The following is a 23,281-nucleotide window of genomic DNA, read 5'->3' on the forward strand; positions in this document are numbered from 1 at the left end:
AATGCTTATTATGACTTAGGAAATAAAAAAACTACTGTCTTAGAAATATTTTGAAATGGTACAACAGAACATGACCTTTCACTGTTAAAAATAATTACAGTAGTATATTTTAAAAGCAGAGCTGTGTAAACCCCCTCAGATTTTACTGCACTGTTCATGGCCAGCACTCCAGGCAGCAAGGACCCAAGGTGTACATGGCTCTGCTCTAACACTGGTGATATTCAAATCTCTCAATAAAGAGCCACTACAGCATGGTCTAGTTTCATATTATTGGTGTCCCAGCTGCATGGACTATTGATAGGAAGGGCCAGTGGACCCTCAAATGGTACCTCCAATACCATGTTAGGGAGTAGCTCTAATTCTCCCAAGAAAACAGCCTGGCACTCAGCTTCCATGCCCTGCAGCTGCTGTCCCACACAACAGCTGGCTTACAAATGCCAGCTATGATGAGTGCCCCAAAATGAGAAAAACACATCATTCAGCTTCTAGCCCAGACTGGACTGAGTCTGAGGGAGAGGTGTGGGAGGGTCAATTGTGTGGCACTTTTATCCAAGAAAGCAACAATCATACCAAGAAAAACTGAAGCAGAGACGACTGGTGCCAAATTGAAAAGAAAAAAAATAAATTCCTCAGACCATTAACAAAGATGAGGAGAAAAGCAGAGAGAAAACTTCTGGTCTTGAAGACAGATCCTCCCATATCTCCAGTCTCATTAAATGTGAGTTGATATAGAGATGCGTGTGACAGAACAACAAAATATTTCTGTGTCCCACAGAAGACAGCAAAGGCAACATAGCATTTTGGACCTCCAAAAACTAACCCTGTGCTTCAGCCATCTGACTCTCACCTAAAGCACCAACCCCTTGTACAAATACCTGACAGTTACTGCAGAACATGATAAAAATCAGTAGAACCCTAAAACATGAGTGACAAGTCCACTAGCCAAATTTAGACTCTTATCCTCAGACCACTTCCCATAAGACTAACAGCTATGATATATTAAAGGCTGATTTGGCTTCTTTTCCTATTTTGGACCTCAAAGTATAAGGTGAGCCTGTTTACCCTATGTAACCAAGCACAGCAGAAGTGACTCCTTCCATTAACCTCCCTGGTTTTCCTTTTCCTAACTATATTAGCTTCCATACTGCAAGCCCCATTCTTCCCAAGGAGTAAGGAGGTCTTCCCTCTCCCCAGGACTACACCTTTGTAAAAGCTGGGAAAGACTAACCATATTATTAGGCACCCTCCAGGGTGCTTGGCAGTTTTAGGCAACCAGTAAGTACTAAATGAATACCTGCTGACTGCTATCTGCACGCTGCTGCCTCCTTCTTCTCCATGCTGTGGTCATCTTATGACTGGGGCACATTCCTTCATTTCTCTAAGTCTCAATTTCCTCAAATGCAAAATGGGGATCACAACATCTAGCTGATAGGGTAGCTCTTTTCAACCAATAATTCATTTAAATGCCTCCTGAAGATTAAACATGCATGCCTTTTAAAAGGCTTTACCTAAGTGTCTTTACAAACTAGATCAGGACTTTTGTTGCTGTTTTGTTTGCTTGGGAGCTTTTGGCAATAATAAAACTAAATTAGTTTATCACCTTTTGGTATATATCCCCTTTCACTAGTCTAAGTGCTTCTATATACATGTTATAGAATCATCTAGCTAAGTTTTCTAGATTTTGCCTGATGATGAGGACCCATCTGGCAAATGTGTCAAAAGATAGACTCACCCATAGCCTACATAGAACATCCTAAAACACTCCCCATGGAAGAAGTCTGAGATCTCTATTTTAGTGATAGTTCCAGGAGACATGTGTTAAAGCAAAATTAGCATTTTCTTAGTTCTTCCTACTTTCAGGTACAATATGGCAAAACTCAGAAGAGCTGAAACCCATAGGCATATTTCAATAAAATTCATCTTGGTTTAATAAAATTATAATATTTTCCTCAACTACTTAAAGGCAGGAACATCCCACTCAATTTGGTGGCCTTCTCCTCACCTTCCCTTGTCTTTCCTATTCCAAACCCAACATATAAACCCAAGAAATATTTATCTTCTGAATAAACATCAAGTAAAATAAGAAATTAATAACAGTTTCAAGGGATCCTCTAACAGGTTTCCAAATAAACGAACTAAAAACCCAGTCCTAGAATATCAGTATTATTAAAATCACCTTAGAACATGAAATCAGGAGGTAATGAACTCACCCTGGTAGGGTGAGGAGTTACATCTTTATTCTTACTAACTTCTAACTGAAATTTAACATTATCACCTATTATGAATATACTACAAAAAAAAATGTGGTTAACATCAGCAGGATGACTTTATCACCCATAAAAACATAAATTTTTTCTATATCATATTATAGTAGCTACAGATCTCAAAATATCATTTATGCTAACAAATATTTTGAAATCATAGAAGATAATTGGGTAATGATGAATTAATATTAATTAAAACATGTACTATTACTTTATTCTAAATTTCTTACTAATATTGAGAAATATTTACTACTTTCTTTGTAGTCCTGTGTACTTTATTATAATTACACATTTAAAACACTATTCTGAGAAGCAGCCTTACAGAATTTACCAGATCAAAGGAATCCATGACAAAAAAAAAAAAAACAATTTTAAAATACCTGCCTTCAAAAGTTATAAAAATGTTTAACCTGAAAGCATAATGAGTGGCTGTGCATATATGTGCTTTTACACTAAAGTCCTTCTATTGGTTGACTAGAAAAACTCCTTGGCCCAACTCTTAATCCTATACATATTTGAGGATGAAGCAGTCTTAGCTAACCAAGTCTTCAGACTTTTCCCTACAACATTTTCAATCTGTCCTAAAAGGTATTCAACATGATTTTCAATTATCTTCTAATTACAGAAACATCTATAAAAAATAAAAGCTTGATTATGAATCATAACATGATTCAGAGGATGCCATTGATGGAAAGAACCTCAAAGAATTATGGTCCAAATTTCCATACAGAACAGGAATGGCCATAAATATTTGTGTCACTTCTGGGATTCCAAACAATACGGGGGTATTAAGACCCCCAACTCTCTTGGTATTTGTGATCTTTCAAACTCCTATAACTCTCTGCTACCTTAAAAGAACATTTTATCCCCAGATCAATGCTTCTCACACTCAAAAGTATATAAGTAAGAATCATCTGAAAATCTAGTCAAACTCTAAATTCTAATTCGGCAGATGTAAGTTGAAGGCCTACCACTCTTCATTTCTAACAAGCTCCTAGGTAGTGCCAAAACCACTTGCTGGTCCTTGAACTACCCTTTGCATAGTATAGTCCTAAATTTCTGTGCATATAAAAATTCCTTTCTTTTCATGAAAGTCGACTGTAGAGACATTTTTAATCTTCTAGATAGACACTAAGCCTTCACAGAGAAATCAGTGTAATTGCTGACAGCTTTCTGAAGAAAGCTCTAGCAGGGCACAGATTCCAAACTTTAAGTGTTTCTTTGAACTCCTTCCCATCTCACTAAGCAGTTACACCAGAGAATGCAAAGATCCACAGTCTCTTTATTCCTCTAGCTCACCCCTTACAGTTGACAAAAATAAGTAGCCATCGGTATCAACAAGCAGCATCCTATCAGCATCTGAGCTTGCAACTGCCCTTACTTAGCAAGTCCTTGACATACTAGACCTGGGTGACAACTCAAAAAATATTCACAAAATCCATCTTGTAGTTCTAACAAAGAGTCTCTCCTCAAATAAAATTAGACTCCTTGAAATCTCTGCCCAACTAGGCCTCCATGTTTTGACTTCTGCCATCTATGAATCATCCAATTTCAGCAATAATCCCTGCTGATAAATTGGTTTAGCAAGAATCCCCACCCTTGATATATTATGGGGTTCTTCATCCACCACCATACCCCAGGCATTGCCAAATTACCTGGCATGCAGTCATCAAAAACCTGTTAGGGTATTTGGCAAGGATCTCTGTAATTGTCAATTCTCTGGTATTTCCTTTTAGTAATAATAGAAAATTATTCACTAAACATCCCAACATACACTATAAATTCCTACTTCTCCTTTTATTGGAGTTGAACCCAATCTCCCTCTCCTACCAAAAATCTTACTGCAGTGGTCGATCCCTGAAACAATCACGGAGAGTCCTAAACAAACTCTGCTTTGCTGTTTTAGCAAGTGTTAGATTACGTTGCTCCTTAGCATTTCATTTCTCCAAAAAGTCATCTACCTCTCCGAACCGCGCTTTCAGGGTAGACCCTAAGCTCCCAGAGTGAGAGGTTTCTCCAAATGCCTAGCCATGCCTTCCTCAAATTTCTTGGTAATCTCTAATTTGTTCAGGTGAGAGAAATTAACAAATTCAACCTAACTCACATTGTATTGCCGAATGTTAAAAACACAAAAGTAGTTTTGTTTTAAATCTGCATTTTCCAAAGAAATCTATAGCACTTAAACTGATTCCCCTTTAACATAACTTTATTAGACCTAAATTAGATATATTAGAACCTCTAACCAGATGCTGGTTTGAGAGAAAAGTTACAGACTTTCTATATCACAGTAAAACCTTCACTCTACATCTGGGAGAAAGTGGGATTATAAAGTTTAACTGGATTAAATATAGAATTTTATTAAAACAAGTTTATATGTGCTAATAATCTAATATTGAGTTTTCAGTTCTAAAGTTAGCTGTGTATATTAACTGCATTTCTAACAAGTACCTTTTTCAATATCGCTTGCAGGAAAATGACATTGTAATGCCTGGGCCAAATGCCAAATTCTATTAACATCAGAAATCCAAGACAATATTTTCCCATTGAAGAGAGTCCAAAAATCATGGGTCTACTTAGATATAAATATAAGAACTACATGGACCTGGAATCCTATTTATAAAAGAATAGCACATTACATGATGCCACATAACATTTTCCACAGTCAAGTATACATTAAGAGTTTTCAAGAGACATTAAAAAGTTCTAATGCTAACAGTGACACATGTTCATGTTTAATGAACTGAAGGGCTTCCAACTCAGCATCTCAAGCATAGAAGACACTGAAACTAAAAGAAAGTTTAGATATTTTCTCCATGGAAATTTTTCATATGCAATAATCATGGTTTTGCCTGACCTTAACTTTACAACAGGTTGAAATAATATCTGAAACTTCTGCAAATACAGATACAGATAATACTCAGCATGAAAAAGAAACAAACTAGCTGGGGGTACAGTTCAGTGGTAGAGCATGTGCTTTAGTAGCACAGACAGGGCCCTGGGTTCAATTGTCAGTATTAAAAAAAAAAAGAGAAGCTTACATCCTTGTATCCTATTGTTGAAACTAAATGGGGTTCTAACAAAGCAGAATTGACTAAGCATAGTTTAAGAGTAACAATTTTTCTGGGGGAAAAAAAGGTCACCATACAAATCTTTACTGGAAGAATAAAAGTTCTTTTGCCTAAGTCTTTTAAATACTGGATTTTGTCTATATAAGCATGAAAGAATTTTTTAAATTACACAATACATAAGTTATAAAAGTTAATTAATTATAGATGAAAAAATTAAATGCCCTGATAATTACATTTGAACACTGATTTCCTAAAAACTAAATATCTCTGGAAGATACCCCACTCCTTATTTCCCCAACATTCTTGACTTAAAACCTAGGTACAAAGTGTGCATTTAATACAAAGCAATTTCATCATACATTTCATAAGAGAAATTACAAAGTAAAATAAGAAATTCTGAATTCCTAATTTAGCACTGGCAGCTTTTTGTCAATAAGAATGCTAAAGTAAACCCACCTAAGCTTATCCTTATCTTATTCTCTGCCTTAATGACCTTAACCCATTTAGTCCCAAATTTTTAATTCTAGGAATATTTCAAGAAAAATTATACAAGTACATCAAAAGCTTGTATATCCTTTACATATTTTTATATTTATATGAAATACTTTTTTCAAATGTTCTAATCATTCACCTATTTCTTTTCTCAAAAGGAGAGAATTCTAAAAACATAATATTTGTTTCAGAAGTTATCATAAGTGGCATATTTATTGCTTAACTTAAGTTTTTATAGGTGCTCATCATTTGGGATGATGAGACTTGATTAATTAACCCCTCCTTGGCTTCAGCTATCCCTTTCTATAGTCAAATCCTGCTTATTGTTACCACACAATTCTCAACTTCGTTAGACTTCATCATCCCACTGTCAGATGCAATCATAAAGGTGTGAGATGATAGAGGGACTACCAAAATTTCCCTTAAGTTGGAGGCAGGAGGGTAGTAGTGAAAGGCAAAGAAAACCTCACCGTGTAGGATACTTAAGGTGGCTCTTAAGGAAGGATAGGCACTCAGAAAAGAAATGGAAAGGACATTCCAATGTTAAGAATAGTATATTCAAGTAGATATAGTATATACCAGAGTGATGCTCCTTTCCAAAGAATTTGGTATGCACTCAATGTGGATTTCCTGTAAGAGATTACTGGGAATTAGCTCAAGCTGATTGAAGTCATGTGACCAAGAGCCATATAAACCACACTAAAGGGTTTTAGAGACTGTATCCATTAAATGGTTCTAAGCCAGCAAATACCAGGATTATAGGGGCCTAGGCCTGGGCAGTTAGTCCAATTAGGAGAAATAAATTACTCAAAGCAAGAGGTGTCAGAGGCCTAAACCAAAGCAAAATCTGTGGACAAAGAGAACAGGAGAAGGATGTTGGCAAGTAGGAAAGAGACCCTATTGACTGATAAGGAATGGAAGCCAGTAAGGAGGAAAGAGGAATCTAGAACAACTCTTCAAGGAATAGATGATATTTAAAAGAAAGATGACCACTTTGCTTTAACAATTGAGTGTAGTATCCAGTAGACTAGTAAGTATATGGGTATGAAATTCAGATGTAAGATATAGACTAGATACATTTAGTGTGAATTATCAAATCCTACTCTCTAAATAGTATTTCTTCTTATGCAAAACTAGTGCTCCAGAAATACTAGATTTCTTAATGTAGTATATCCCATTTTTACTAACATGCTATTCTTCATATTTTACAAAATACTGAACTGTCTCCCTACTTTACAAAGATTAATAATTACTCCACTGAATCCACTAATATATAACCTAAAATCAATAAAGTAGATAATAATAGCCAAATTCCTACCACTTTCTCTCTTAGATTTGAGGGCCAACAAATGAGCCCATGATGGGAAACATTATCAAGACCACCTTATAATTTATAGTCTTAAAAGAGCACCAAGTTTATTTAGACACATGGACTACTACTTCTGCAGAAGACTTCTAAACATAGATCTAATAAGTACACTCACATACTATTTAGCAGGCAGGCATACAATTTAATTGTCTTTAGTCTAAACATAGAATTAAACTACAAATTATGTATCAGTGATTTAAGACAATGAAAGTTGAAAAAATTTAAATTATTACCCTTAGCATACCATATTTTATTAGTGGAACATGTAAATACAAACAAAGATTGTACATAAGCAAATAACAAAATTCACATTTATGTTCCTCTAATGACTGTTCTGTTCTGACGATTGTGGTTTGAATCTTAGATATTTGCACAGTAATCCCTTTCACTGTGACCAAGTGCTCTGAGCATCCTCAGACATAATGGTCACACTGACTATAGTCACTATCTAACAGAAAAAAGGGCTTCCTCCCTAGGGTACAACTTTTATTCTTCACTCCTATACTCAACATTTTCTCAACCAAAGTAAATCCCAAGACTCAAAGTAAAGTAGGAGTAAAGAGAAAAATTTCTTTATCTACTGTAAGACTACAGGTTAATTCTGGTTCTGCCAGGACCTAGTTAATATTTTCCTCTTTAGTTCACTTATGAAATTTTGAAGTACTGAAGTTCCCTGGAATTAGCATTAAGCATCAGATCACCGTGATGCTCTTGCTTAGTGTCTTGGGAAACTCCTGGAGCAAAAACCCATCTCAATCAACTCCCAATATTAGGCAGATGTCTAGAGTCTTCAATGGCTAGTCAAACCTACTACCCTAAGCAGGCGGCCCCTACCTCCTTATTTGTCTCCAATGGCCCAACAAGAGCACCTTACCTCTCACACACCTGCTATAGCAGGAACCAACATTCTCTCCTGAACTTCCCCAACAAGCACACTCGGGCATTCTTCTCCTGGCATTCCTTTCACTACATCTCCTCCACATTTCAGGCTTACCTAATACCTAGCATGCAGGTGACCACATACCTATATGTGGAAAATATGAATGGATTTGATCAGCCTCTATGCTTACCACCAAAATCTAGGAATATGGCATGACTGATATAATACCATTTTTTAAAAAGTCCTTACTTTATGCTAGAACATCAATTTTCCCAACACTGAAAATCTTTTACTTCAATATATGTACTTTTCAAATACGTTCTCCCCAAGTTTTTATGTGAATTCAAAAAATAAAACTTTAAGATAACTTTAAAATCAGTTCACTCTCAAATAATTAACATAGGACAAAATGTTCCACTGTGTCTGCTCATGATATAAATGCAAAGAGCACACACACCTAAGCTAAAAAGTTGTAGGTGGTTCTCTAACAAGATCATTTTTATATATTTACCAAATTTTTATAATAAATATAAAATACACCATAATAAACACTAAGTTACTTTAAAACTAAAGGAAAAATACAGTGTTTTCTAAAAGGAAATAAATAAGTTGAAATTACTTACTTTCTGCTCTGTGTTCTCCTGAAACAAAAGTCCAAAGTAATCCTTCTCCAAAAGATTGAGGTGTTCGCATACCTTGTCAATTAACACCTGTCCCTTAGCACGTTTCTGGAGAATTAAAAAAAAAAAAAAAGAAAAAAGAAAGAAAGAAAGAATCTTTACTTTTCAAGAAATAAAGATTTCACAAGTATTTAAGGGCATGAGATCAGATGCATGATTTACTATAAGTTAAAACAAACATTTGTTTTCTAAATATTTCAACAATATAAAAAGTGACTTATTTTTTTACTTTATAGTCTTTCCATCACGCAAAGTATGAATTAAAAAATAAAAACATGAACCAGGTATGGTGGTGCGTGCCTATACTCCCAGTTACTTCAAAAGCTGAGGCAGGAGGATCTCGTGATCCTCAAAGAAAGCCTCAGCAACGGTGAGGCGCCAAGCAACTCATCGAGACCCTGTTTCTAAATAAAATACAAAAAATAGGGCTGAGGTGTGGTTCAGTGGTTGAGTGCCCCTGAGTTCAATCCCTGGCAAATAAATAAATAATCAAATTCCCTTTGCTTTATTGCTACTCTATTATATAAACATGAAAAGGACTAAAACAGTAAAATGCTCAGAGTTCCTAAAATCAGTATAAAAATTTGTTCAAAGTGTTTCCCTTGATACCTAAAGGTGATCATCACATGTCTACAAAGTATACTATCCCCAAGAAAATCATTTATCCCTATTACTAAGTGTAACCTATTTATCCCATCAGCTCTTGTTTGAATTTTTAGTCATGCTCCTTGACATTTCTACAAGTTTTTTCAATATAAGCTATGCCTCTGTATACAATTGTCTAGAGAATAATATGGTATTTAATCTTTTTTTTTTTTTTTTTTTTTTTTGCTAGTTATAGATAGACAGCATACCTTTATTTTATGTAGTGGTAAGGACAGAACCCAGCACCTCACGTGTGCCAAGCAAGCACTCTGCCACTGAGCTATAGCCCCAACCTGGTACCAGGGATAATAAAACAACTGCTTCTGATGATTTAACATATTTTTGCCTTGAATAGATTTTTTTTTTTTTAATTTAAGAACCTACTGTCAACAGATGCAAAAGGCTTTGAAAGCCTCAGAAGAAAAGCTCATTGTCTGATTTGTGGCAAAACAAAGTGGTGACTCATTTCCAGTGAAGATGCACACCCCTGGAACACCCCAACTGCGATGTCAGACAAGACACATGCCTACTCCCGGATGTACTACTAAGCCATCACTGGACTGCTAGTGGAAAAAAAACCAACAAGCTATGAGACTTTTTCTTCAAAACAAATGCCCTTCACTATAAAATGTACACTTGTTAGCTCATCCAATGTGTAAAAATTTATGTTCCCCATACATATATATCTTGAGAAGGAGAATATGGTACTTCTAGTATTAAACCTTTTATAGTTGTATTTCTTTTAAATATTAGAATTACAAAAAAAGGAAAGGGAAGAAGGAAAAAGCACATAAATTATGTTATTTTAACATAATTTGCAATGTACTATATATACATCACTACAAACCACAATGAGGATTTAATAGTTAACTATGAAGTCTGTTTAAGATGGCTATGTGCTTATGTCAATATGTTTAAAGTACATACAAATAGGATGTAAAGGATAAGAATACTGGATTCTGTGGGCTTAATACTAAAGTTTAAATATATCTTTATTACTTACAAGCTATATGATTCATGGCAAGACCCTTCTATTGGCCTTAGTTTTGCACATCTATGAAATGGGGATAACAGAACCTACCACAAGGAGTGGCAAGTACTAAATTTAAGTCATAATATATAGCAACTGGTTGTGATGCTATTTGAAATTAAGGTAAAAAGAATATTTAAGAAACAACTCAATGTCTATAAAAGCATACCTCAGTTCAAAAAGAAAACACATTTCAATTGTGGCTTAGTCATTTTTTATGAATAAGTCATATCTTCTCCCTAGTTTCCATTTCAAAAAGATGACAGAATTCCCCTAACTGACAAGAAAGAAAATATCAGAAAGTTCATCGCCCATACGACATTAGAATCAGCTGGGCAGTAAGACACCAGGCACCACCATAGAGGCTGGCATGAGACCAGGTCCCTCTGTCATTCAACGTTTTGTAGTATCTTCTACTATTGGACAAGTATAACAATGGGGAAGCGACTTAATCTCCTCAGCTGTAAAACTCAGATAAGAACTACCTCACAGCTCACTGTGAAAATCAAATTAGCCCAATGAGACAGGATATATCAAAGTACCTTAATTGGTCATAGCCAAATTCTGATCCCAACTTTTCTCTCACTAGTTCACACCTATCAAACATCAAAATATCTTCCAGGTACTCACACTGTTCCTCTGCCACTCTCCTTCTGTCTCCAAGAAATACTTATTTAAAACACTTGATGAGGGCTGGGGTTGTGGCTCAGCGGTAGAGCACTCACCTACCATGTGTAAGGCGTTGGGTTTGATCCCCAGCACCACATAAAAATAAAGACATTGTGTCCACCTGTAACTAAAAAATAAATATTTTTTTAAATAAAACACTTGAAGAGATCCTGTCTACATGGACTTATCACTTGAGCTTCCCTTCAGCATCTCACCTTCTAAGAACTCAAAGTGTATCAGGAAAGACCAAATGCAACAATGAGGCACATGCAGAAAGATGTGTGTACCAAGTGCTGTGGAAACACTAGGAATGGAATAAGTAACTGAGAAAAAACACAGCTTCACCAAGAATGTGACACTGGAAGTTAGTCTTAAAAAAGAAAATGATTTTATGGGGTAGAGGACACAGATATTTATAAGAACTTTCTGCGTCGGATACTTATCGAGCTTGACATAGTCAAATTCTGTTCAAAAGATTTTGGGGGGGTACACTAAGATGAAAAAATGAAATCATCCATAATGAACAAGCCATGCAATACTGACTACTAGCTACACTCGGATAATGGTGAAGGCTTGTCAAGCTAAAATGTCAACATACTGATGTAGCTTCTAATGCGTGTCGTTTTTCTATGTTGACAGTGAAGAAATAATGAGGAGGAAGACATACGTGGTTTCAGGAAATTTATATTAAACTGGCAGACACAAATAAAATAGGAAACAAAACAAAACAAAATAGCCTTATTTATCTACCACTCTGGAAATTACTAGGGTCCTGATCCAACTGGTCCAAAGAAAACTCACCAATGGCCTATGTGGCAGCCTGATACAAGAGCTCTATCCAATGAGAATGTCTTATTCTGGGGCTAAGGATCACAGGTGCAATCACATCTTCTATGAGGGAGTTTAAGTAAAAGATACACACACACACACACACACACACACACACACACACACACACATATCAAGGAGTAAGCAGAGTGCTACAAACAGAGGGAGAGGCAGTGAAAAGGCTCTCAGCAGAAACCAAAGATTCCAGAAGACCAATCATTTCACTGGTCTCACTATTCCCATGAAATGTTTCACAAACGCATACCCCCCACCTCCAAAAAGAGCCATGGAGTAGAACAAGGAAAATTCTGGTTACTGCATATGACTACTAAGCATCAAGTCCTATTCACTTATTCAATACTCCGAGAAGTTCTGCAGTGGGAAAGAAGAAGAAGAAGGAAAAAAAAAAAAAAAACCTTTTTGCCTTATTCAACGTGGGTTCTTCCAAAAATTTTTCACTAAAGAGCCTACTGTATTTTTTTAATATAGTATTCAGTCCACAATTTAATTAGACTAATTTAGTCCACAACAGAATGACCAAACCTTTAAGAAATGAGGTAAAGAATCATCATCATCTGGCCTTCAGGCAGAGTTGAAAAACAGTATTATCATTACCTGCTTGATTTAAAAATGTCAAAAAAGAGAATTCAGTTTAAACTGGCATAAGATTAAATATGCCCAGTAGCCTGGCAGAATCAAATAGTTCCCATAGGCAAAGTACCAATAAATATAAGCACAACTCACAAAGCACACAAGGAAACCTACCACCATTATTTAGAGTTAGACACAGTATCAGAATCAGATCTTCAGAAATCATCAAGTATTAAAAAAAAAAAGGAAGAGAAATAGTTTCGTCTGTTTAAAGCAGTTAAAAGGATATTTTAAAGTATTACTAAGGAAAAGGTGACTGTCAAAAAGCAAATTTTTAAAAGAATCAAGTCAAACACCTATAAATAACTATAATAACTATATAATAATCCAAAAGAGAGTAAGACAGCATTGAAGAGAAAACCAGTAAAGTAGAAGACAGATCTCAAATGCAGGGAAAAGCAGGGCAGGGATATGAAAAGAACTTCATAGATATGGAAGGTAGAATAAGAAGATCTGTAGATATTTTACTAGTCCTAAAAGAAGACAATAGAGCAATAAGGGAGAGGTAATATTAAAAGACAGAATGGCTAATAAAAACATAAGCCTTAAAATCAAGGAAACACAATAGATCTCTAGTGAAACAAGAAAATAAAATCCATAACCTACAATCATTTTTCTTTTACTAATTATTTGTACTCATTAATATCAAAAGATTTTGACATGCACCGTTGAAAGCTAGGAGAAATAGGAGTTGTGGCTCAGCGGTAAAGCGCTCACCTGGCACATGTGAGGTCCTGGGTTAGATCCTCAGTACCACATAAAAATAAATAATTTTTTAAAAACACAATTAGAAACCTGAAAAAGCCATCAGAGCAAGAGGGAAAGAAATATGAAGCAGGGAATTAAAAAGGAGTGAAAAAAAAGAAAATCCAGAAGTTACTCCTAAGAAACCCAAAATGATTCTGCTTTAGAAGCTAATACAAAAAGGCCAAAAAATATATAACATATTTCTTCTTAACAATTTTCAGGAGACACAGTAATTACTACACATTAATGCCCCCAAATTATTACATTTTATAGTATTAATCTGCACCCAAACTTGCTTGAGTATGCTTAGGCAGCAACAACATTCAGAAGCTCAAAACTTTTTTGGCCTTCACACCCTTCACAAACATATTCCACATATTATAATGTGCATTTGAGGGGAAAGAACAAGATGCAGCTAGCAATGGTGGTACATGGTGGGGCATGCAAAGTAAAACGGTTCCTCCTCCCCTCTCAGATTCTGGTAGTTATCACCCTTCCATTCTCAACAACAAAGAAAGAACTGCAAGTAGAATCCCTGTCCTAGGTGCAACCACCTGTGCCAACTCTTAATGACCACACACAAGTTACTTAACTTCTCCATGACTCAAAATTCTACCTCTTCTTTAGACAAATTCTGCAAATTCTCCTTTCCTATGAAAGCTATTCCAATATCTCCCTATCATTCATTTTTCTGCTTAACCAATTTTTCAAAGTATATTATATGCCACAGTAGAATCCATTATTCTGTATAATTAAAATCCAATAATAAAAAAGATGTAAAAATAATGAAATGCAATTTAAAAAAAGAAAAAAGAATTTTACTCCATGTGTGGTACTCTAATATCCTACTCCTTTCGATTTTAATTACTTTTGGTCACTAAGTTCTTTAATTGTATCTTATTTCAATGCTTCCTACAACACCAACTCATTGATTAACTAGCTCACCATTAGGCCAATGGGTATCTATTGGACAAAACGGCTCAGAGTCATTAAGGTAAGCCAAACAGTTAGCAAGGTAGGGTCTAGAATTGCTCCAGTCATACACAACCTCCTGGATCCTAATTCATGGAGATTCAAGAAACACATTGCCAGGCTGGGGTCGTGGCTCAATGGCAGAGCACTTGCCTCACACATATGAGGTACTCGGTTCGATCTTCAGCACCACATAAAAATAAACAAAATAAAGATATTGTGTCCATGTATAACTAAAAACATATTTAAAAACAAAAAGATCCAACAAACGAAAAATAAAGAAACACACTGCCAACTAAACTCTGGGAGAAGACCAGCACAAATCTGCAAATTGTACACTGTATATAAACTCTTCCTTAGTATGTCAGAGCATTTTCAAATATTCGGGTATGGGGGCAATTTGAAGAATGACATAAGCAGAAAAGCCAATCTGTCCCTTTCTCCTCTCAGAGCAGGCCATGTCCTTCCTTTATGCAGAAGGAGCAGTGGGGTTTTTCAGTTTTTATGCATTCCTTCAGTAAGACATCAATTTCACTATTATTTTTTCATGCCATCTGAAGCATGTCTTTGCTTTATAGCTGTTCTTACAGTAGAAACTTTACAGAGAACAAACTATCTCTGTTCTATTAATCTAGCACTAAGTTCATTAAATAAAAAACATACTATACCTTATATATTAATTGCCAACAAGCTTAGCAATGTATTTTGCCATCTGCCTCTCCCTAACCCAACTTATGCCATTGGCCAGCAACACAAAAATCATTAAGTTGGGGTGAGGAGTACTCTGATTTACTTTCCAAGTACCAAGTCTTTCTCTCCCCGCCCCACTCTTTTTTTTTTTTTTTTTTTTTGGTGGAGGGAAGACTGCTTAATACATTAGAGACATTCAAATGAAAGAGACAAAGCAAGATGATCTAGATGGGTTTAAAATATATGATTCAAATGCTGAAAGATTAGCTTTTGGAAATTTTCTTAAAAAAAAAAAATCTAAAACAGACTCAGCTAAAGAAAGGCTGGCTAGAATCTGAGACACTGAGCAAAGTCCCCCGTGCCTGTGCTGTTATTTGTGGCATTCATTACTGAGGCCAAAATATGACATTTCTGGAGCCCTCTCAACTTGGAGGAATTTATGCAACTGCTTACCAGGCAGATTGCAGTGGATGCCACACACCATATAAAAAACCATTACTGTCTCCGTGTAGGTCCCTCCACACTGCAGTTATTGTATGCTGAGGAGCCAGTGATGGGAAGTGCACAATGCAATCCATACATTACAGTCACAGAGCTATGCATTTTGCACTAGCTCTAAACTACACTATGCAAATATAAAAGGCCAAAGAAAGAAAGGTATGCAAGAGCAAACATAACAACTGATATATTCTTATGGTGGGTGGAAGAAATTTTAAAAAATAATAATACACAAGAGGAAAGAAAGTGTCCCAAATAGTCCAATGCCATGATTTATCAGATTCTTTTCCTAACAATCTGAGAGCTGTGAACACAAATCTGCCCCAAGTTTCATTCAGATCCCAACAAAAAAGAAAACCAAGCTAACAATTTTGCACATGTGTTCAGAACACAATTCCAGAAGTAAATGAGCCATTTATAGCAAAGAACACTTTTTCAGTAAAGTTTCCTTTGTCATTTTAATAAAAATTAAGGATAAAAAAGGTTTTAATTACTCAAAAGATAAATATATGTATTACATATAAAACACTAACATGAATATATATATATATATATGTTAAAGAAAAATGTATCTATATACATGTACATAGACATACACATATAAGTATCCTTCCTTTTCATAAACAGTTGAAAACCCTTTTTCAAACAATTTTGACTCATCAGAAATACTTTATATATACGGATGAGATTTATGTAAACATGTATATTTCTTACAAATTACTGTAAAGAATAAGAAATTTTTCCCTCACAGTTCATTAAATATCTCTATTCCTCTTTTCCATTCTGCAGGAATGAAAGGATTATGGAAGAATATTGAGGAATTTTGCAGTATTATTGACATTAATAACAGAAAACATTATTCAATGTAGTTTTAGGTGCTAGCAATAAAAAATTAACAAGCTGCTACTAAATAAACTAAAAGAACACTAGACTAGACTGGCTTGCAAGGGTATCCTACGGCCTCCCCTGCAATTATTTTAAAGGAAACCCTGGGCAGAGCTAGAAGTAAACAGGCTCAATTTTCATAAAATCATATATACTTGAATTAACTCCTAGAAGACACAGAGGCACAATTCATCTTTAAGGCAACTAAGTAAGTTTAAACAGAACAGAAAAATGCATTTCATCTTTATGCTATGTGGAAATTTTCAAAAATCTACACAATTGAAATCTTGCTACCAACATTATTAGTAAACAAAAACACTACCAACCACAAATCGAAATCTAAGACATGCCCTCCCCTCACCACACCCCAACTTCCTGTGCTGGGAATCAAACGCAGGTCCTTGTGAAAAGCTAGGCAAGCTCTCTACTACTGAGCCACAAAGCTGACATGCAAGAGGTCTTTTTTAGACAAAGAAAATAAATGCTAATTTTTAGTTTTAAAAGATAAAACATTAACCTTTTAAGCTTTCATCTATAACTATATAATGACATCCCATATTTCTAAGCTGGCTATAGTCTTTATCTCTTATAACACAGAGGTTTTCAACAGTTTTCAGGACACAAGAATCAGCTAATGGACCAGAGGTTACCCACTTGGAGGACTTCTATCTCCTCCACACTACTGAACAAGGGTATAGGCCACTCCACCAGGAACCAATTCCCACTCCCATTACCTACATGAAATATAACTATCCACACACAAACTTTACACAGGGAATTATAATTTCCTTTGGATTAAGTGAAATAATGAACAATAATAAACATCCTATCTGTTCTAATACATGTCAGTTGCTCAACCATTCATAAAACATGATTCTGAAGGCATCCCTTTCCTAAATCTGCATTTGCTCTAAGTAAATAGCTGCTCAATGGCCTGCAATTTCTTATGTGTAAAATCGAACTAGATTTGTGCTTCTAGAGTTTATTTCAGTGATGGAATAAATAAATTCATCCTTCATATTCTGCTTTTTTGTAACCCAACTGTGAGATCAATGTCTTTCTTCTGATTTACCAATAAGAGGTAAGTCCTTAGACTCTAAGGACTGCTTTATTCAAAATTTCAAGATAAATTACGTTATCATTAAATCTTGTAGGTTTTGTCCTTACCTATTGAAGTATTAGCTGAAGTTTACTTTTTAAGTCTCAGCAAATTCTTTAACATATAAGCTGGGCACGTTTGTGATTGGAGACTTTCCAAATCACAAAGTTAATTGATAAAATATAAAAACTATATTGGCAATTTATCCAAGGTATAGGACTCGAGTTAAGTATTTTCAAAGAAAACTGGAAAGATTCTGAGAAAAATATAATAAGAGTTTTAAAATATAACTTAGAGATATAGTTACTATTTCTCAAACCCTTACTATATAATGGTCATTGCATAAAACAAATCATAACCAGACAAATTCAGCTACCAAGCAGAGTTAGAAAACAGCTGTCAATGCATGAACCCAACACATGATCTTAATGTAGAGTCTCTACTTCATTCCCCCTGCACGCCCTCACTAGAAAAAAACTTCCCACCAACAGTAATCTTTCAACAAGGGGCTGATGGGCCATAGACCTGGGGAGCAGATGTTCTGCGAGGGAGTGCCTTGGCAGACAGTCTGTCCCAGCCTCTAAAAGCAGTTTTAACTCTTTCTACACAGATGCTCAAGTTCAGCACTAGACCTACTGGGTCAGAATCTTCAAAGGTAGCATCTGGGCATCTGTATTTTTAAATTTTTAATTAGACTATTTTTAGAGCACTTTTAGGTTCACAGCAAACTTGAATAGAAAGTACAGAATTTCCCACTATCCACTGCCCCATCACACATGCATAACACCTGCCCCCATTATTAGAAACATCTTCCACAGAGCAGTACATCTGTTACACTTAAAGAACCTACAATGACATAAGAACATTGCCCAAAAGTCCATACTTTAACATTAGGGTTCCCTTTTATTTTATGGGTTTGAACAAATGTTTAGTGATATGTACTCCTTATTAGAGTGTCATATAGAGCAGACTCAACTGCCCTAAAAATCCTGTGCCCCTCCCCTCCTTTTTTGCAGTATTGGTGATTAAACCCAGAGCCTCACACATGCTAGGCAAGTGCTCTACCACTAAGCTATGTTCATCATAGTCATGTCTCTGTTATTAAGAAGCTTAATGAGTACTGGGAACTGAATGGAGCAAATGGTGTTAAATGCATTTATGAATATGTCAAAATGAATTCCACTATTATATATAACTATCATTCACTAATTTATTTTTTATTTTGGGTAATTCTGGATGGACAGAATGCCTTTATTTTATTTGTTCATTTTTATGTGGTGCTGAGGATCGAACCCAGTGCCTCACACATGCTAGGCAAGCGTTCTACCACTGAGCCACAGCCCCAGCCCTAATTCACTAATTTAAAAAAGGAAAAATTAGAAAGAAAGAAAAAAGAGTGCATTCACATTTATGATTTCTTTGCAACTTTTCCCATAGATGCGAATTCACTTTTCTGTAAGATTTGGAAGAAGTGAAATTTTTAATTCATTTTGAGCCCCAGTGATGAATTGGCTTTGCAAGATGGAAAGATTTCTGGTAAAAGCCAAGCCAAGTAAAGCAATCCTGGGTCAAAAATGTTAATAGTGACCCAGAAAAGCATGACCTGCCCTAAACAAAAGTTTACAGTACTATTATATTATCCTTAACAGACAAGAATATATTAAATCTCTTCCTTATAACCCCAAGTTTCTACTATTGTCATTTTCAAATATAATAGTCTAGGTATTGCTGGGTTTCCCTGAATACATCATTCTTCAAAGTCCAAGAGTTCCTTCCTCATGATGAGATTTGCATACCAACTCCAGCCTATAATTTGGTCCATCTGCCTTTATAAAGTATTACCACTTATAAAAATAATATATCAATTTAACTCATATATACATATATATGTATGTGGGTATCTTAATCTATATAAAGCTTATCTAAAGAGTGAAATTTATACACAAGGGAAAAAATTTTTTTACCTTCTCAGCATGAGTATATAAGAATAAAAATTATTTCAGAACACACAGAATATATTTAAACAAATACTACTGAGACCAAATTTGTAAAATACTGTGAAATATAAATTCCTTAACATTCCATGATCTTAAAAAATAAATTATACCATGGACTAAGAGAGATTAGTACCTCAGTCACTAAAATAATTGTTTAGAAATGAAGATTTATGGTCTTTTCATCCAATTATTTTTTCACCCTGAACAGCAAGGTAGGGTGTAAGTATGTGAAGAAGTGTAATTTCTTGAAAAGATGGAGAAATATAATTGTTAGATAATAAAGAGGCTGGCATCAAACTTCTAGCCAAAGGAACTCAATTTTAAGTGTCTTTTTTAAAAATTGCTGAGTATCACTCCCATGAAAATGTATTTTTAAAAAAGGAAAAAAATAGAAAACATATCTGGTGGAAACACTTTAAAAAACAATTTTATTTCAAAAACAGTAAGCAGCAAACTTCTGGAGACTGGCACATTCTCTGCAAACTATTTGCCTAAATTGTGACATTTGATTCATACAGGCTTTCTGTGCTACAAAAGATAGCTTATTACAGCATTTCTGCTTGACATAAATTGCTGACATATGGAGGAAAATATAAATGAATATAACAAATTGGTCATGATAACACTCAAATTAAGTTTCCTCTGTGGGACTAACTAGACTGCAAGGAATCAGGCTCACCTTCAAATTAGGTTAAAATGGCATGTTTACAAATGAATCACATAATGATGAGATACAGTATGGTTGATAAGTAGAATGGAGATTTTTGTCCTGAGATTTAACCCTTCAGAATATGAGAGTAAAAAAACATAATTTTTCTAACACAGTTTAGAGTTTTTATGTAATTGTTCCAGAGTATAACTGAACAAATATTAAATAGCAATTGGAAACATCATTAATCCATGTATTCATCATTTAGGCTCACTGCATGAAAAATCCCTGAGTAATCCAGTGCTTTTCATAGACTATTGTGTTACATTGCATTCAATTTCTAGAGGCTTCAAATGTTAGTATATTATACTGTAAATATCAATGATAAATTCTGTTCATGGTTGCTTTTGTTTTTGCAGTGCTAGAAATTGAATCTGGGGTTTGAACCTTGAACATACTAGGCAAGCGCCCCGCCACCACTGTTCAAATTACTGGATGAAACGAACAGAATGGCCACCCAGCTCCAATTTTTTCGAGGTAAACCAAACACTATTCATGTAGAAGAGGGTTCTCAAATCCCTGTCTCCCACTATGTCAGAAACTTTAGATGGGGGAATGGTAGAGGTAGTATCAGGGAAGAGAATAATGGGGCAAAACTTCCTGAACAGTTGCAAAATTAAAATGCTGTCAGTTAACCAGTTAACATCTTTAATTTGTTCGGGAATAAATGAGGTCAACAATATGGAGGAAAAGAGACTGTAAATAAAACAGTAACTGACAACAGACTGATTCTGAATTTAGTAGGTTTAACAAGATTTTTATGTTTTCAACTAAGAGTTAATTAGACTATACTTCTTCATTTGATAAACCCTGACAAGGATTTGAAAATTTTTAATGTCTACATATTTTAGGTGAGAAAAATGTATATAAGCAGATTTAAAAGTTACTCAATTTATTTTGAAATTGACTCCTCCCTTTCATATCTAACATTCAACTCTAAAGTAGTTTTTTATTACAAAATAGAAAAATAATTCAAAGACCTGGTTCCAGGACTCCTATTGATCTCTAGATAGAGGAAAAACTCGTTAAGTGGCAAATTCCCAAGGATTTAGCATGCTTGGCAGAATGTGTGAAAAAGGGCCAGTAAGAAAAGGATACTGTCTACATCAAGATGGTTACTCAGTGTCAAGTGTCAAGTTTAGTGCTTTCAAAATACCACTGATGCAGGGACTAAGAAGATAATCCCTGTATTTTGACTATCAAAAATAGGAAAGACAGAAAAGAGAAAGCATGTGGTAGAATTTCATGACTACTTAGAAATGAAACCATATCATGAGCTAGGGATGTACTTCAGTGGTAGAGCACTTGCCTAGCAAGCACCCCACCCTCAAAAAGAAAGAAAGAAAACCATATCATTCTTCAATTTGCTCAAGAGAAAAGGATACATTATTACTGAAACAGGGCCAAGGAATAAGGTCTCCTCTTCCCAGCCTATATCCAACCAGCAAGCAATGTGACCCAATGGCAATACCTGTTTAAGTGAAAGAATTCTTAGCTTTTGGAAATTTTGCATTTCCTCCACCCCAGGCTGTGAATTCCTACAGGATCAAGACCGGGTCACATTCATTTCTGTTCTGCTGTCACACATAAGTTTAATAACCTTCCATAGAAATGTAATGGGTTTTTCTTTTCTCATTTACTTAAGATCCTGAAATATTTCTACAAGAAGTTAACCTGCTGATTCTAAGAATTTGGAATTAATTCTCAGAGCAATGGCAGGCAGAAGTAGCAACCATGAGGGAGGGGGTAGATTATATATACATACATATAAGTGATTTCTTTTTTAACTGGAGAGAATGGAGAGAAAAATTAGGAACATAAATAAGCCAATCCTGTCATGTATCTTAAAAAAGAGAGATAAGAAACATAAATGTATAAGAAAGTAGAAGAAAATAAATCAAAATTACTTTTTATGAGAAGTGCTTTGGGCAAAAACCTACGCTAGTGCTCTATGGGAAGAAAAAAAAAAGTTCTTTTTGTCAAGAAACTAACAGCAGTCCAGGTGAAGAAATAATACAAACATGAGAAAAATCAAACAATACAAGATTTTAGCAGCTGAACAATACAAGAGATTCTTTTCACAGGACAGCACATGATTAATTACCAAACCAATGGCACAAACAAGTTCAGAGGAAGAAAAAAACATTCTGAGGGTTGGATTTGAGTTAAACATTGAAAGCCAGAGAAGAATTACGTGGTTGGGGACAGCAGAATACAGAGATTATATGATCATAAACTTTTCAGAGGAAGACAGACAACTCATGATGTATTTTGGTAGAAGATCAATTTGACTACTAAAGGAAGGCACACAAAATAGTGGTATCAGAGCTCAAATAATGGCCTGAGGTCATACCCAACAGCCCTGAGGGCCCATCTAAAATGTGAACTTGCTGAAAGTCCAAGTTCTGTTATCTTCTTCAGGCTAGACTAAAATTTCTATCACTCAGTTGGAAAAGACTTCTGTGCCATATAAGTAAAAAATAAGTCACTTGGAAAGGATTACCTCTTTAAATCCTTTTTTAAAGCTAAAGGGTAGATGGACAGACAGTTGGGCAAAGACAATCCATCTGGACCTGTGTCCTTGGAATTTTAAGTTGCATATAATGTATCCCAATTGAATTATTCTCCGTTCTCAAGTCACATATAAATCTGCACTGTTCTCTGGGATTTTATAGTGTGTCACAATTTCTATATCTTCTACAAACATGTAGATAATTTAAAATTATTTAGTAAACCTAATAAGGGTCAGTATTATAATATGAAAGACAAACCTTGGAAAGTGAAAGTAGACATAGATGAACAAATAAATAAATAAAACATACTAGAAAGCAATGCTATCAAATTGGATTTCTGAGACCAGAACCAGACACAAGGAAGGCAAGACGACTTTGGCACATACCATTTTCTGATAAACACTTTTATCACCAGAACACTGAAGAAGACAGCCTACACTCTGACAGCCTTATTCATAACTTAGGGGGAAAAAATGGTTCTGACATTCCTTGTGTGGGCAAAAACAATGCCCTCAATTCTCAGACAAAATCAACACGTGGGAACAACTTTTAGATGTCAGAGGAAAATTTGAGCAACTCTAACTCCGAATGCACA

General features: G+C 35.2%; 1 protein-coding gene across 20 annotated transcripts in view; it reads right to left on the minus strand.

Moving 5' to 3' along the window:
- The window catches only part of EPB41L2 (erythrocyte membrane protein band 4.1 like 2), a 208,748-nt gene that overhangs the window by 78,488 nt on the left and 106,979 nt on the right, over nucleotides 1-23,281 (minus strand). For all 20 annotated transcript variants that reach the window (XM_081296262.1, XM_081296273.1, XM_081296271.1 and 17 more), the window contains one exon: nucleotides 8,697-8,801. In XM_081296262.1, the coding sequence (XP_081152388.1) occupies nucleotides 8,697-8,801 (105 nt within the window). The remainder of the gene's footprint in view (nucleotides 1-8,696; nucleotides 8,802-23,281) is intronic.

This window comes from Spermophilus citellus (assembly GCF_964194105.1).
Source record: "Spermophilus citellus genome assembly, chromosome: 5".
NCBI lineage: Eukaryota > Metazoa > Chordata > Mammalia > Rodentia > Sciuridae > Spermophilus > Spermophilus citellus.